The sequence below is a fragment of the Bombina bombina genome, chromosome 3 (genome assembly GCF_027579735.1).
Source record: "Bombina bombina isolate aBomBom1 chromosome 3, aBomBom1.pri, whole genome shotgun sequence".
Taxonomy (NCBI): Eukaryota; Metazoa; Chordata; class Amphibia; order Anura; family Bombinatoridae; genus Bombina; species Bombina bombina.
The window spans coordinates 46,183,685-46,198,627 of NC_069501.1; the positions used below are offsets into that span (position 1 = coordinate 46,183,685).

Below are 14,943 nucleotides of genomic sequence, written 5' to 3' on the forward strand. Positions count from 1 at the left end.
TAGGATTGAGCTCGCATTCTATTGGCTGATTGGAACAGCCAATAGAATGCAAGCTCAATCCTATTGGCTGATTGCATCAGCCAATAGGATTTGTTCTACCTTAATTCTGATTGGCTGATAGAATTCTATCATCCAATCGGAATCTAAGGGACGCCATCTTGGATGACATCACTTAAAGGAACCTTCATTCAGTAAGAAGACTCCGGATGAAGAGGATGCTCCACGTCAGATGACTTGAAGATGGACCCGCTCCACGTCGGAAGGATGAAGATAGAAGATGCCGTCTGGATGAAGACTTATGCCCATCTGGAGGACCACTTCGCCCGGCTTGGATGAAGACTTCTCCCGGCTTCGTTGAGAACTTCGGCCTGGTTGGATGAAGACTTCTGCCGCTTCCTTAAGGATGGATGTCGGGTCTTCAGAACAGTAAGTCGATCTTCAGGGGGTTAGTGTTAGGTTTTTTTAAGGGTGTATTGGGTGGGTTTACTTTTTAGGTTAGGGCTTTGGGCCTGCAAAAGAGCTTACTGCCCTTTTAATTGCAATGCCCATCCGAATGCCCTTTTCAGGGCAATGGGGAGCTTAGGGTTTTTTAGTTAGGTTTTTATTTGGGGGTTGGTTGTATGGGTGGTGGGTTTTACTGTTGGGGGGGTTGTTTGTATTTTTTTACAGGTAAAAGAGCTGATTTCTTTGGGGCAATACCCCGCAAAAGGCCCTTTTAAGGGCTATTGATAGTTTAGTTTAGGCTAGGGGGTTTTATTATTCTGGGGGGGCTTTTTTATTTTGATAGGGCTATTAGATTAGGTGTGATTAGTTTAAAGATCTGTAATTTGTTTATTATTTTCTGTAATTTAGTTTTTTTTTTGGTTTTTTTTTGTGATTTAGCTAATTTTATTTAATTTATTTAATTGTATTTAATGTAGGGAATTTATTTTATTGAAGGGTTAGATTAGGTGTTAGTGTAACTTAGGTTAGGTTTTATTTTACAGGTCAATTTGTATTTATTTTAGCTAGGTAGTTAGTAAATAGTTAATAACTATTTAGTAACTATTCTACCTAGTTAAAATAAATACAAACTTGCCTGTAAATTAAAAATAAACCCTAAGCTAGCTACAATGTAACTATTAGTTATATTGTAGCTAGCTTAGGGTTTATTTTACAGGTAAGTATTTAGTTTTAAATAGGAATTATTTAGTTATTAATAGTAATTTTATTTAGATTTATTTAAATTATATTTAAGTTAGGGGGTGTTAGGGTTTATGGGTTAATACATTTAATATAGTGGCGGCGACTTTGGGGGTGGCAGATTAGGGGTTAATAAGTGTAGATAGGTGGCAGCGATGTTAGGGACAGCAGATTAGGGGTTAATAATATTTAACTAGTGTTTGTGATGTGGGAGTATGGCGGTTTAGGGGTTAATATGTTTATTATAGTGGCGGCGATGTCCGGAGTGGCAGATTAGGGGTTAATACATATAATGTAGGTCTCGGCGATGTCGGGGGGGGCAGATTAGGGGTTAATATGTGTAAGATTATGGGTGTTTAGACTCAGGGTTCATGTTAGGGTGTTAGGTGTAAACATTAATTTATTTTCCCCATAGGAATCAATGGGGCTGTGTTAGGAGCTGTACGCTGCTTTTTTGCAGGTGTTAGACTTTTTTTCAGCCGGCTCTCCCCATTCATTCATTGAGTGTGGAGCAAAATTTTGCTCTACGCTCACTTTTTGTCTGTTAACGCCGGGTTTATAAAAACCCGTAATACCAGCGCTGTATGTAAGTGAGCGGTGACAGAAAACTGCATGTTAGCCCCGCAGCCCTGTTACAGCAAAACTCGTAATCTAGCCATATGCTAGAAGTAAGCTTTGTGGACCCATCCAGTAGCGCTCGTATTACAAGTTAAAAGTAAACCGTTTTTGCTCACTTGCTAACCTGATGAGCGTAAAAAGCCAACCTTCAAATATCACGCGCATGATAACATATTCCCCCATAGAAGTCAATGGAGCAAAAAAGTTTGGAAAAATTCAAACAACCTACTCGTGAGCAAACCCGATCACATATTGTCAAGTGCACTTACCTGACATGAAAATATGAATATTTCACATTCAAATGTTCTTCACATAGCAGAAAATATGTTCTATTTATTCATCAATTTCTACATATATCTGATGGTATTTTGGTACAATATATATCTATACCTGTATATACAAACACATGATTATATATATAGGTATATATATATATATATATATATATATATATATACAGATATATATACAGATATATAAAGGAACATATACTTAAAAATACATAGAACATATTTCTCTGTGCAGAACATTAGAATGAGAAATATTTACAGTAAATACACGGTATAACACTTCATTATATATGAATATTACATAAATAAACTTTTTCATCTACTTGATTGCAAAGGGCTCCAATACACTTTAGATATATACTACTTCCAACATGCGCAAAGAGCTGCAATAAACCACTTATTGCTTGTGCGCAACAGTTAACGCTACACTCACAATCTAGCCCATAATGTGGTCTTATCCAGGAATGTAGAAGTTTTGGGTTCTGGACATCAAAAATATTTGGGAACCAAATATATGGCATCATCCTTGGCTCAAATGTTATTACCGATTCCCAGAGATGTAATCAAGACAGGACATTTTAAAACACTGGATTCATGGGCCCGTACTTATCAACCTGTCAACTTACCTGCATTCGCCGGCCCCAATACGCTCGCCTAAGATCGCCTAACATCGCTGCCGTGGACCTGAATATGCTCTCCAAAATTATCAAGAAAGCTGTCAAAAAGACACGCACCAAGTACGGGGCGATGAGCAGCAGACTGTTGATAACTAACAGTCATTGATCTTGTTGATCTTCGGCTTTTTCACAGCTTTATTGATACCCTGTCACTAAGCACCCACACTATACTATACGATTTTACCACCTATACCACCGCCCCCCGGAGCCCCCCACAACTAAATAAAGTTATTAACCCCTAAACTGCCGCTCCCGGACCCACCCGCACCTACATAAAGTTATTAACCCCTAAACCGTCGCTTCCGGAGCCCACCGCCACCTACATTACATTTATTAACCCATAATCTGCCCCCGTACACCGCCGACACCTATATTAAACTTATTAACCCCTAATCTGCCCCCCTACACTGCCGCCACTATATTAAAGTTATTAACCCCTAAACCTAAGTCTAACCCTAACACCCCCCTAACTTAAATATAATTTAAATAAATCTAAATAAATATTCCTATAATTAACTAAATTATTCCTATTTAAAACTAAATACTTACCTATAAAATAAACCCTAAGATAGCTACAATATAACTAATAGTTACATTGTAGATATTTTAGGATTTATTTTAATTTTACTGGCAAGTTTGTATTTATTTTAACTAGGTAGAATAGTTATTAAATAGTTATTAACTATTTAATAACTACCTAGCTAAAATAAATACAAAAGTACCTGTAAAATAAAACCTAACCTAAGTTACAATTACACCTAACACTACACTACAATTAAATAAATTAAATACATTAACTACAATTACCTACAATTAAATACAATTAACTAAAGTACAAAAAAAAACAACACTAAATTACAGAAAATAAAAAATAAATTACAGGAATTTTAAACTAATTACACCTAATCCTAAACCCCCTAATAAAATAAATTCTTTTTTTTACAGGTAAAAGAGCTGATTACTTTGGGGCAATGCCCCGCAAAAGGCCCTTTTAAGGGCTATTTTTAATTTAGTATAGGGTAGGGAATTTTATTATTTTGGGGGGATTTTTTATTTTATTAGGGGATTTAGGATTAGGTGTAATTAGTTTAAAATTCCTGTAATTTATTTTTTATTTTCTGTAATTTAGTGTTTGTTTTTTTTGTACTTTAGTTAATTGTATTTAATTGTAGGTAATTGTAGTTAATTAATTTAATTTATTTAATTGTAGTGAAGTGTTAGGTGTAATTGTAACTTAGGTTAGGTTTTATTTTACAGGTACTTTTGTATTTATTTTAGCTAGGTAGTTATTAAATAGTTAATAACTATTTAATAACTATTCTACCTAGTTAAAATAAATACAAACTTGCCAGTAAAATAAAAATAAATCCTAAAATAGCTACTATGTAACTATTAGTTATATTGTAGCTATCTTAGGGTTTATTTTATAGGTAAGTATTTAGTTTTAAATAGGATTAATTTAATTAATTATAGGAATATTTATTTAGATTTATTTAAATTATATTTAAGTTAGGGGGTTGTTAGGGTTAGAGTTAGACTTAGGTTTAGGGGTTAGTAACTTTATTATAGTGGCGGCGGTGTAGGGGGGGGCAGGATAGGGGTTAATAAGTTTAATGTAGGTGGCGGCAGTGTAGGGGTGGGCAGGATAGGGATTAATATGTATAATATAGGGGCCAGTGGGCTCTGGGAGCAGCAGTTTAGGGGTTATACATTTTATTAGCGTGGCGGCGGGGTCCGGGAGCGGTGGTTTAGGGGTTAATATGTTTAATGTAGGTGGCGGCGGGGTCCAGGAGCGGCGGTTTAGGGGTTAGTAACTTTATTATAGTGGCGGCAGTGTAGGGGGGCAAGATAGGGGTTAATAAGTTTAATGTAGGTGGCGGCAGTGTAGGGGTGGGCAGGATAGGGATTAATATGTATAATATAGGGGCCAGTGGGCTCTGGGAGCGGCAGTTTAGGGGTTAAACATTTTATTAGAGTGGCAGTGGGGTCCGGGAGCGGTGGTTTAGGGGTTAATATGTTTAATGTAGGTGGTGGCGGGGTCCAGGAGCGGTGGTTTAGGGGTTAATAAGTATAATGTAGGTGGCAGTGGTATAGGGGGGGCAGATTAGGGGTGTTTAGACTCGGGTGCATGTTAGGGTGTTAGGTGCAGACATTTCCCATAGAAATCAATGGGATATCGGGCAGCAGCGAACATGAGCTTTCGCTGCTGTCAGACTCCCATTGATTCCTATGGGATCTGCCGCCTCCAGGGGATTGAAAACCAGGTACGCTGGGCCGGAAAAGTTCCGAGCGTACCTGTAAGATTAGCAAAAGTCATCGATCTGTGACGGACTGAGACTGGCGGATCATATCCACTTCGTGAGCAATGTTTTTTCAGGCTTTGGGATTGCCTGATCTTTATGTGAAGTTTGATCTATACCCAGTGCATAGATTTTTTCAAATAGCCCCTTTTTGTCCAAACTGGTACTAGCAAGGTGTATCTAATAAAGTGGCTGGTAAATACGCGTTTTTGTGTATTTTGACACAATCTTGACACCTTTTAGTTTGTGAGAAGAAATAGTGAGATCTAAGTGGAAAAAAGTTTAGACCTGGAGGAGAAATTTTAACTATCCCCATGGAACGGCCCTTTTCAGCCCAATAGCAGAGGTTTTCAGAGACCATTGGATTTAAAGATCATCGTATTTCACATTTGACTTTTATATGGACCATTCCCCTATTGGACATTGGACTTTGTTCTTTTAATTTCATTTGTTATTTGTTTCTTGTTTTTTTGATTGTGAATATTGTGTTGTTTTTAGACTGTGAAGATTATGTTGTTTTTTAATTATACCTCCTATATTACCATTTATAGTAACTTATATAAGAATAAGTTTTAGGATCCTAATAGTTCCTTTAATACCAGACCAGTTCTTAGAATACATAGCTAAGGACAGCTCTGGTCATACAATCTGGATAGTTTTTTATTTTTTTATTTTTTGTCTCCCTGACATAAATGTTTTTTCACTTAACTGGTGAACCAACTTACTGATCATACCGGTATTAGATCATTTATTTTTTGCTACACATTATTCTTTGGTACACATTTGTTGGTACACATTGTATATATTTTTTTGGTACACATTTTTTTTGGTACACATTGTGTTCACAAGCGAATATATATACACCATTTTCTTATTTTTCTTAGTTTTTACAATTGATATTGTTGTATTTGGTAAACATTCACCTAAGAAATTTCATTTTTTGTATTGATTACTTACTATTTTATATTAGTATTTCACGTAGTTATCTTATCCGGTGTTATCTATCACTCTATCTTATCTTTTTGTTACCAGTTAGGGAACCCCACTTATTACCTGACTTGAATACACATATTGGGGCTCACATTGGTCCCTGAGATATTTGTATATTCACTATTATTGAGCACCAACTTTATTATGAGTTTACTGTTTTAGATACAGCCTTAAATGAGTCTACTGTTTTAGATGTAACTGTTTTAAATCATAGCTGGACTTCTGTTAGTATCTTACCATATTTGGAGGTACACTGATCATAAGTATTGATCCAATTTGTGAGGATTTTAAAATATCTGTTTCTGTTTTTTTGGATTTTGTTATTAAAGTAAATATTCTTTTAAGAATTTTTGAAGTTTTCTTATATCTATTGGGTCACAATCCAATATTGGTGACATTATTTTATGTAACTTAGTTCATGTTACTTAAATAAGGAACCTGGGATTTACCTTAGCCTTTTAGGCGCTCCTATAATTGCTTTGTATTGTATTATTTTGTACGGATCATATGTTACGTCACTAAATTCTACTTTTGCCGGTCTGTAGGGCTTGATAAATAAGGCGAATCAGACTCGCCACAAATACGCTGCGGAATTCCAGTATATTTGCGGTTGACAGCTTGATAAGTATAGGCCATGATGTGCTCCCTAGGTTTGGTTCCCTGGAACAGTGCTTTGTATGAATATCAATAAATGTGTTTGCTAATTTATTGATATTCATACAACACACTGTAATCTTTCATTGTAATACTCTTAAAGTCACAACAAAAACAAATTATATCACCTTTTCAGAATGCTGGGGAAGTTCTGAGGTGATGGTAATGAAATAAAATACTAGAATACCTACTGTCCACCATGGGCTGTATACTATTTTTGTGCAGGAACCCATAGGAATGAGGTCATTAGGCTGAACTGTTGACTGTGTGGAATGTTAACTATTTTCAAAACTCTATGAAAAAGTTACTAGGAAATATAATTTATGCTTACCTAATACATTTTTTTTCGTTTTTGGCAGTAAGAGTCCACAAAATCCATTCACAACCTATGGGAAATACACCCCAAACAGAGCATTTAAATATCCCTTCCACTTCCCCTACCCACTCAGTAGTTCAAACGAGCATAAGGAAAAGAAGAGAGATAAAAAGGGATAAAGAGGTGCCATAAGAGTGCAGCCATTACACTATTTCAAGGCGGATTCATGGGCTCTCACTGACAAGAAAGAAAACAATATATCAGGTAAGCATAAATTTGTCAGGGTTGAGCACTGTTTCTTTAAGAGACTCTGAAGTTTCTCCTAATTGATTGCTCCTCCTATAAAACAACACAGCACATTGCAATCAGTGCTTGGTATTGTGTTCCAGTATCCACTGAGTACTCCTTGTATTATGCTCTGGATTACAAGTTGTCTAAGCCTCTCTGCCTTATTTTCTAACAGGTTGAAATATCTGCTGGATTTCCTAATACCGGATCCTACTCTCACTTACTTCCTCATTTGATGCCTCTGCAAGATTCCTCAGTGGGGTAAAGGAAGATTTATTACCTTCTCTCAGTGTCTCTCTGCTTCAGCAGCAGCCGCTGCTACATTCCAGGCTGTCAGCTCTGCCAGTGACTTCACACACTGCCTGCCTGCTCCACATCAGACTTCTCAGCTCCTGCAGCATTTCAGGTACACTCTCTGCAAATACTACTACTGACTGCTTAGCTTGCTACCACTTAAAAATATTGCAGTATTTGGTTATACATATTTAGGTAGTATTACGCTCTCCATCCTGAAATTATTCTTTGAGTGTGAATCCAGGATCTGTGTACTTTTCTGCACGCTGAGCCAGAGTGTGTTCTGAATAACTTTACCTTACTTCTACCATAGCCCAGTCTTGCTTGCTTCATTTAACAACCTGTGAATCAGAGTTGTTATTAACAACCTGTTTTTACCATAAGGTGGTCTTATATTTTCCTGTCCAATACTTTAATTATTCTGTCAAAAGGTATACAGTGTGTGTTTATAAGATAAAGATATAGACTGTGTATATTTTGAAATAATAAAACACTTTATTTTTCAGAATCTGCTTGTCAGTAGTTGATTCAATAAATAAAGTGTAACAACCAAATGTTTACTACTGTTGTGTTCCATATAACAAACATTAATTGAGAGTAACATTATATAATACCAAGCCCGAAAAAAAAAAAAAAAAAAAAAGCCCCAAAAAAAAAAAAGCCCCCCCCCCCCCCCAAAAAAAAAAATATGGAACCAGTAGATCTTCCACAGGTTGTTTTTAATCTCACTCAAAGGGTTGATCAGTTAGCCCAGGGCTTACACGACTTACAAGTTGAAAATATTGCACTAAGAAATATTATAAAAGAATCCATTGCACTGAAATCTAGTCAATTTGAGACTATGCTTGAACCACAGGTTTCCTTACCAGAGCATTTCTCAGGCAATAGAAAAATGTACAGGCAGTTTAAAAATGCCTGCCACTTACTCTTTTCCATGAAACCCAGGACTTACCCCACTGAGAGAGTGAAGGTTCTGACCACCATATCATTCCTCAGAGGGGAACCAAGAAACTGGGCTGACAAATTCTTTGAGACAGAGGATCCAATTTTAGGATCACTAGAAGCTTTCTTTGCATCCATGGATGCATTATTTCAAGATACAGATATCCAGCTCACAGCTGAATCCTCCATGAGAACAAGGCAAAAGACCCGTGGAGGAGTATATCACAGACTTTAAACAGTTTTCTGCTGATTCTCTTTGGAATCCCATAGCCTTGCGGAACCAATTCCGTATTGGTCTCTCTGAGGCTTTGAAAGACGAATTTGCTAGGATTGAACAACCAAAAACTCTAGACGCCTTTATGAGAATGGCTACTCAAATTGACCGCCGCCTCCGTGAGAGAAAAGCGGAAAAATCTGCAACAGATTTAAAACCTAAAATTTCATACTCTGCTACTACCAGTCCTTACTACGCCTCCGCTAAACCTCAGCCTGAGGCAATGGAGATAGGAATCCTCAGAGGACCACTCAGTCCTGAAGAGAAATTATGCCGTAGGATGAAGAATCTTTGTTTATACTGTGCCAGTCCTACTCACAATGTTCAAGACTGCACAGTCTTGTTAAAGTCTAAGAAATGTAAGTTTAAACTTATTAATTCATCTGTACATTCTCAGTTAAAGACATCTTATTGCACGCTGTCTCTTTCTCTACAGCTGGAACAAAGTCTACTGAAAATTGATGACGCTATCATTGATTCAGGGGCTACTGGTAACTACTTAGATCTTCACTATTGTCTTCAGAATCGTATCCCCTTGATCTGCAAGAAGACACCAGTCCCCATCAAAGTAATCGATGGATCACCCATGGTTTCTGGTCCCATAACCCATGAGACCATTCCTGTTTTTGTGAATATCTGTGGACATACAGAATTGATGTCCTTAGATGTCTTACCCTCTCCTCATTTCACTTTGGTTCTTGGGATGAAGTGGTTGCAACTTCATAACCCAACTATTGTTTGGTCCCCTTTTGAAATAAAGTTTAATTCAGATTATTGCAGAAATACTTGTCTCACTGGTCATTTATAAATGCAAACTCATACAACAATAGATAACCTACCCAATGAATATTCTGATTTTAAAGATGTGTTTAGTAAGACAGAGGCAGAGAACTTGCCACCTCATAGGATATATGACTGTCCGATAGACCTTCAACCTGGTGCCAAGATCCCTTACGGTCATCTCTATCCTCTCAGCCCCCCTGAATTGGAGCATTTGAAAGAATATTTAGAGGAGAACTTAAGGAAAGGATTTATTAGAGCTTCCACTTCTCCAGCTGGAGCTGGGATATTCTTCGTGCGAAATAAAGATTCCAGTCTAAGACCCATTATTGATTACCGCGAACTCAATAAATGTACAATTAAGAATCGTTATCCATTACCCTTAATTCCAGAAATGATCGAAAGACTTTCTGATGCCACCATCTTCACCAAGTTGGATTTAAGAGGGGCATATAATTTAATAAGGATAAAGGAGGGCCATGAGTGGCTGACGGCATTCAGGACCAGGTATGGTCTTTTCGAATACCTGGTAATGCCTTTCGGCCTGTGTAATGCCCCCGCTACGTTCCAGCACTTTATCAACGATGTGTTCAGAGATCTGTTGGACGTATGTCTTGTAATATATTTGGATGACATTCTCATTTATTCTAGAACCAGAGAAGAACATGTAAAACATGTTCGTCAAGTTCTTTCCCGGCTTAGAGTGCATAGACTATATGCAAAGCCTGAAAAATGCATGTTCCACACAGATCAAGTATCCTTCTTGGGCTATAACATCTCCCCCTTAGGTATTCAAATGCAGATTGAAAAGGTAAACGCAGTTCTCGATTGGCCTCAACCTAAATCAAGGAAGGATGTACAGCGGTTTTTGGGTTTTTCGAACTACTATAGAAAATTCATCAAAAACTTCTCTTCTATAGTCAAGCCTTTAACACTTTTAACTGGCAGTACAACACCTTTCATCTGGAATGCTCAGGCAGAGAAAGCTTTCCAAATTTTAAAAAGAAAATTCACATCAGCTCCCATTTTGCATTTTCCCAAACCTCAGTACCAGTACACGTTAGAAGTCGATTCTTCGGATTATGCAATTGGAGCCGTTCTCTCTCAGCAAAGTTCTTTAAGTCAACCTCTACATCCCATCTCCTTTTACTCCAAATTAATGTCACCTGCTGAAAGAAACTACGCTATCGGAGACAAAGAACTCTTAGCAATCCGCCGATCCCTCGAACATTGGAGACATCTGCTCGAAGGAACTACCATACCTATTAACATCTTTACTGATCATAAAAATTTGCAGTATCTCCAAAGAAACAAAACTCTCTCAGCCCGACAGGTTCGTTGGAGCCTCTATTTTGATCGCTTTAACTTTTCCATCATTTACAGACCAGCAGATAAAAACGGAAAGGCCGATGCCTTATCCCGTTCACTCATAAAATCTGAAGAGCTCCCACTCAGATCCAGCATCATACCTCCTGATTGTTTTGTTGGACTGATAACTCCAATCATCTCTGAACTCAAAACTTACTGCAAAGATGTTCCAATACCTCCTAAACCAGAACTCCATAAGTCTGCCGGATTATATTACCACAGGAGTAAATTGTATCTTCCTCCTCATTTGCAGTTACAGATGATAAAAGCCTCTCATGATACCCCTCTTTCCGGACACCCTGGCATTCGTAGGACTATGGAACGCCTCTCACGAACCTTTTGGTGGCCAAAGATGAGGGAGACTATTCAAGAGTACATAAAGACCTGCAAGGTTTGTACCACCTCCAAACCAGATCGCAAAGCTCCTTATGGATTACTCATGCCTCTTCCTGTTCCCGAAAGACCCTGGTACCATGTCTCCATGGATTTCATTGTTGATTTGCCTCTTTCAAACAAACAAACTACAATATTTGTAGTCATTGACTTATTCACAAAGATGGCTCATTTCATCCCCTATCACAAACTCCCCACTTCCTCTGAAACAGCTCTACTGTTTATTGATAATATAGTCAAGTTACATGGCATACCTCCTATATTAACTAGTGACAGAGGAACACAATTTACCTCAAAATTTTGGACCAAACTATGTGAAGTAACCCAGATCGATCACCGCTTTACTACAGCTTATCACCCCCAAACAAACGGGCAGGCAGAAAGACTGAATCAGTGGCTAGAACATTACTTAAGATGTTATTGTTCTTATCACCAATCAGATTGGATGAAATTCCTATCAATGGCTGAATATGCATACAATAATTCCTTGAACGCCTCCACAAAGATGACGCCCTTCTATGCGAATTATGCCTATCACCCTGACTTCACTTTTACTTCACACAACCCCTCTGATTCCCCATTGGTTGATGATATTGTCAATACAATACAAGAAAACTTTAAATTCATTCAAGACAATATTCTTTCAGCACAGAAGACACAGAAACACTACTACGACCTCAGAAGGAGACCATCTCCTGACTATGTTGTGGGTGATTTGGTCTGGTTATCCACAAAAAACTTAAAACTCCAAATACCCTCTAAAAAATTGGCAAGCTTGTTCATAGGTCCATTCCCAATAGAACGCATCATCAATAAGAATGCCATTCGATTACAACTTCCCAACAACATTAAGATTCATCCAACAGTTCACGTTTCCCTTCTAAAACCTTATGCCCGCACAAGGGATCAGCAAATTCTTCTACCACCTGTTGCTACCAGCCTCGGTCAGGATGAATATGAAGTTGAATCCATTTTGGATTCCAGATTTTATAAGGGGGTCTTACAATATCTGGTTAGGTGGAAAAATTATTCACCTGACAAGGACACCTGGGAACCCATCACCAACTTGAATGCTCCTCGCCTTACGTCTCAATTTCATCGCAGGCATCCTGATCGACCCCGTCCTACCGCTGTGGAACAGCTTCCTTGAGCGGGGGGTCATGTCAGGGTTGAGCACTGTTTCTTTAAGAGACTCTGAAGTTTCTCCTAATTGATTGCTCCTCCTATAAAACAACACAGCACATTGCAATCAGTGCTTGGTATTGTGTTCCAGTATCCACTGAGTACTCCTTGTATTATGCTCTGGATTACAAGTTGTCTAAGCCTCTCTGCCTTATTTTCTAACAGGTTGAAATATCTGCTGGATTTCCTAATACCGGATCCTACTCTCACTTACTTCCTCATTTGATGCCTCTGCAAGATTCCTCAGTGGGGTAAAGGAAGATTTATTACCTTCTCTCAGTGTCTCTCTGCTTCAGCAGCAGCCGCTGCTACATTCCAGGCTGTCAGCTCTGCCAGTGACTTCACACACTGCCTGCCTGCTCCACATCAGACTTCTCAGCTCCTGCAGCATTTCAGGTACACTCTCTGCAAATACTACTACTGACTGCTTAGCTTGCTACCACTTACAAATATTGCAGTATTTGATTATACATATTTAGGTAGTATTACGCTCTCCATCCTGAAATTATTCTTTGAGTGTGAATCCAGGATCTGTGTACTTTTCTGCACGCTGAGCCAGAGTGTGTTCTGAATAACTTTACCTGACTTCTACCATAGCCCAGTCTTGCTTGCTTCATTTAACAACCTGTGAATCAGAGTTGTTATTAACAACCTGTTTTTACCATAAGGTGGTCTTATATTTTCCTGTCCAATACTTTAATTATTCTGTCAAAAGGTATACAGTGTGTGTTTATAAGATAAAGATATAGACTGTGTATATTTTGAAATAATAAAACACTTTATTTTTCAGAATCTGCTTGTCAGTAGTTGATTCAATAAATAAAGTGTAACAACCAAATTTTTACTACTGTTGTGTTCCATATAACAAACATTAATTGAGAGTAACATTATAAAATTATATTTTCTTCCTAATGGCAGTGAGAGTCCACAAAATCCATTCATAACCTATGGGAAACCAATACCCTAGCTGTGGAGTCCACGAAAAATTTAGGGAGGGAAAGGTAGGGAAGGCAGTCCTAAGTACTAGGCACCACCACCTGAAGAACCTTTCTCCCAAAAGATGCTTCATCTGAGGTAAAAACATCAAATTGGTAAGTATGTAATGAAGACTAGATAGCAGTCTTACAGTCTGTTCTACTGAAGCCTCATTATTGAGGAAGTAGACACCGCACAGGTAGAATGTGCCGTAATCCATGATGGAGGCTGCTGACCCACTTCTATATAAGACATGCAACTCAAATTTCTGAGCCAGAAGGATAGGGTAACAGCTGTGGCCTTCTGACCCTTGTGCTTACCAGAAAAAAACTTTAAAACTCTAACAACATCCAGATTATGCAATAATCTATCCTTGGAGGAAGAAGGATTAGGACAAAGACGGAATAACAATTTCGTGGTTGATATTATGAGTTGAGACAACCTTAGGTAAAAAAAAACACGTCTTGGTCCAAAGTACAGCCTTATCCGAATGAAAAACTAGATAAGGCGGGTCTCACTGGACGGCAGACAATTCTAACACTCTACGAGCAATGAAATAGCTAATAGAAACAACACTTTCCAAGTTAGTAACTTAATATCAATAGAATGCATAGGCTCAAACGGAGCCTGTTGAAGAAGGCTAAGAACAAGATTAAGGCTCCATGGAGGAGCAATAGGTTTGAGATTATAATTCTAGCAATAGCTTGAAGCTTTTATGCAACAAAACAGAAAGAGCAGAAATCTGACATTTAAGAGAACTAGCCCTTCTCCAAACCATCCTGTAAAAACTGAAGGATATGTGGAGTCTTCACTTTGTGCCAAGTAAACCCATGTCCTGCACACAAAAACAGATAAGCCCTCCACACCTTGCGTCTCGTAACGGGTTTTCTTGCCTGAACCAGAGTATCAATTATCGCCTCTTTCCATGCAGTCAGTCTCAGAGAATCTAGATTTAGATAGAAGAATGGACCTTGCGCCAGAAGGTCCGGCCTCTGAGGAAGCCTCAATGGAGGAGCAGATGACATTCTCACTAGGTCTGCATACCAAGTCCTGCATGGCCACGCAGGAGCTAACAGAATTGTTAAAATTCCCTCCTGTTTGATTCAAGCTATAACTAAAGGGAGTAGAACAATTGAAGGAAAAAGATACACTAGATTGAAATGTCAAGGAACTGCTAAGGCATCCACCAACTCCGCCTCTCAATCTCGATCCATAGCTCGGTAGTTTGGCATTGAGATGCGAAGCCATCAGATCTATCTCTCAAAACACCTCCTGGTTTAGCGACCATTCCCTGAAGTGCAGAGTCTGTCTACTCAGAAAATCTGCTTCCCAGTTCTCCACAACTGTGGCGAGATTATATATGTTGCATATTTTTTCAGCACAACTGCTAAAACACACGTCGCCCGTAATTTACCTTGCA

General features: G+C 38.3%; 1 protein-coding gene across 1 annotated transcript; it reads left to right on the forward strand.

The window, feature by feature from the left end:
• The first annotated feature begins 8,297 nt into the window (after positions 1 to 8,297).
• Positions 8,298 to 8,786, forward strand: LOC128652203 (protein LDOC1-like). Its single transcript, XM_053705143.1, has one exon. It carries the CDS (start codon positions 8,298 to 8,300, stop codon positions 8,784 to 8,786), a length of 489 nt encoding a protein of 162 aa, XP_053561118.1.
• Positions 8,787 to 14,943: the final 6,157 nt, after the last annotated feature.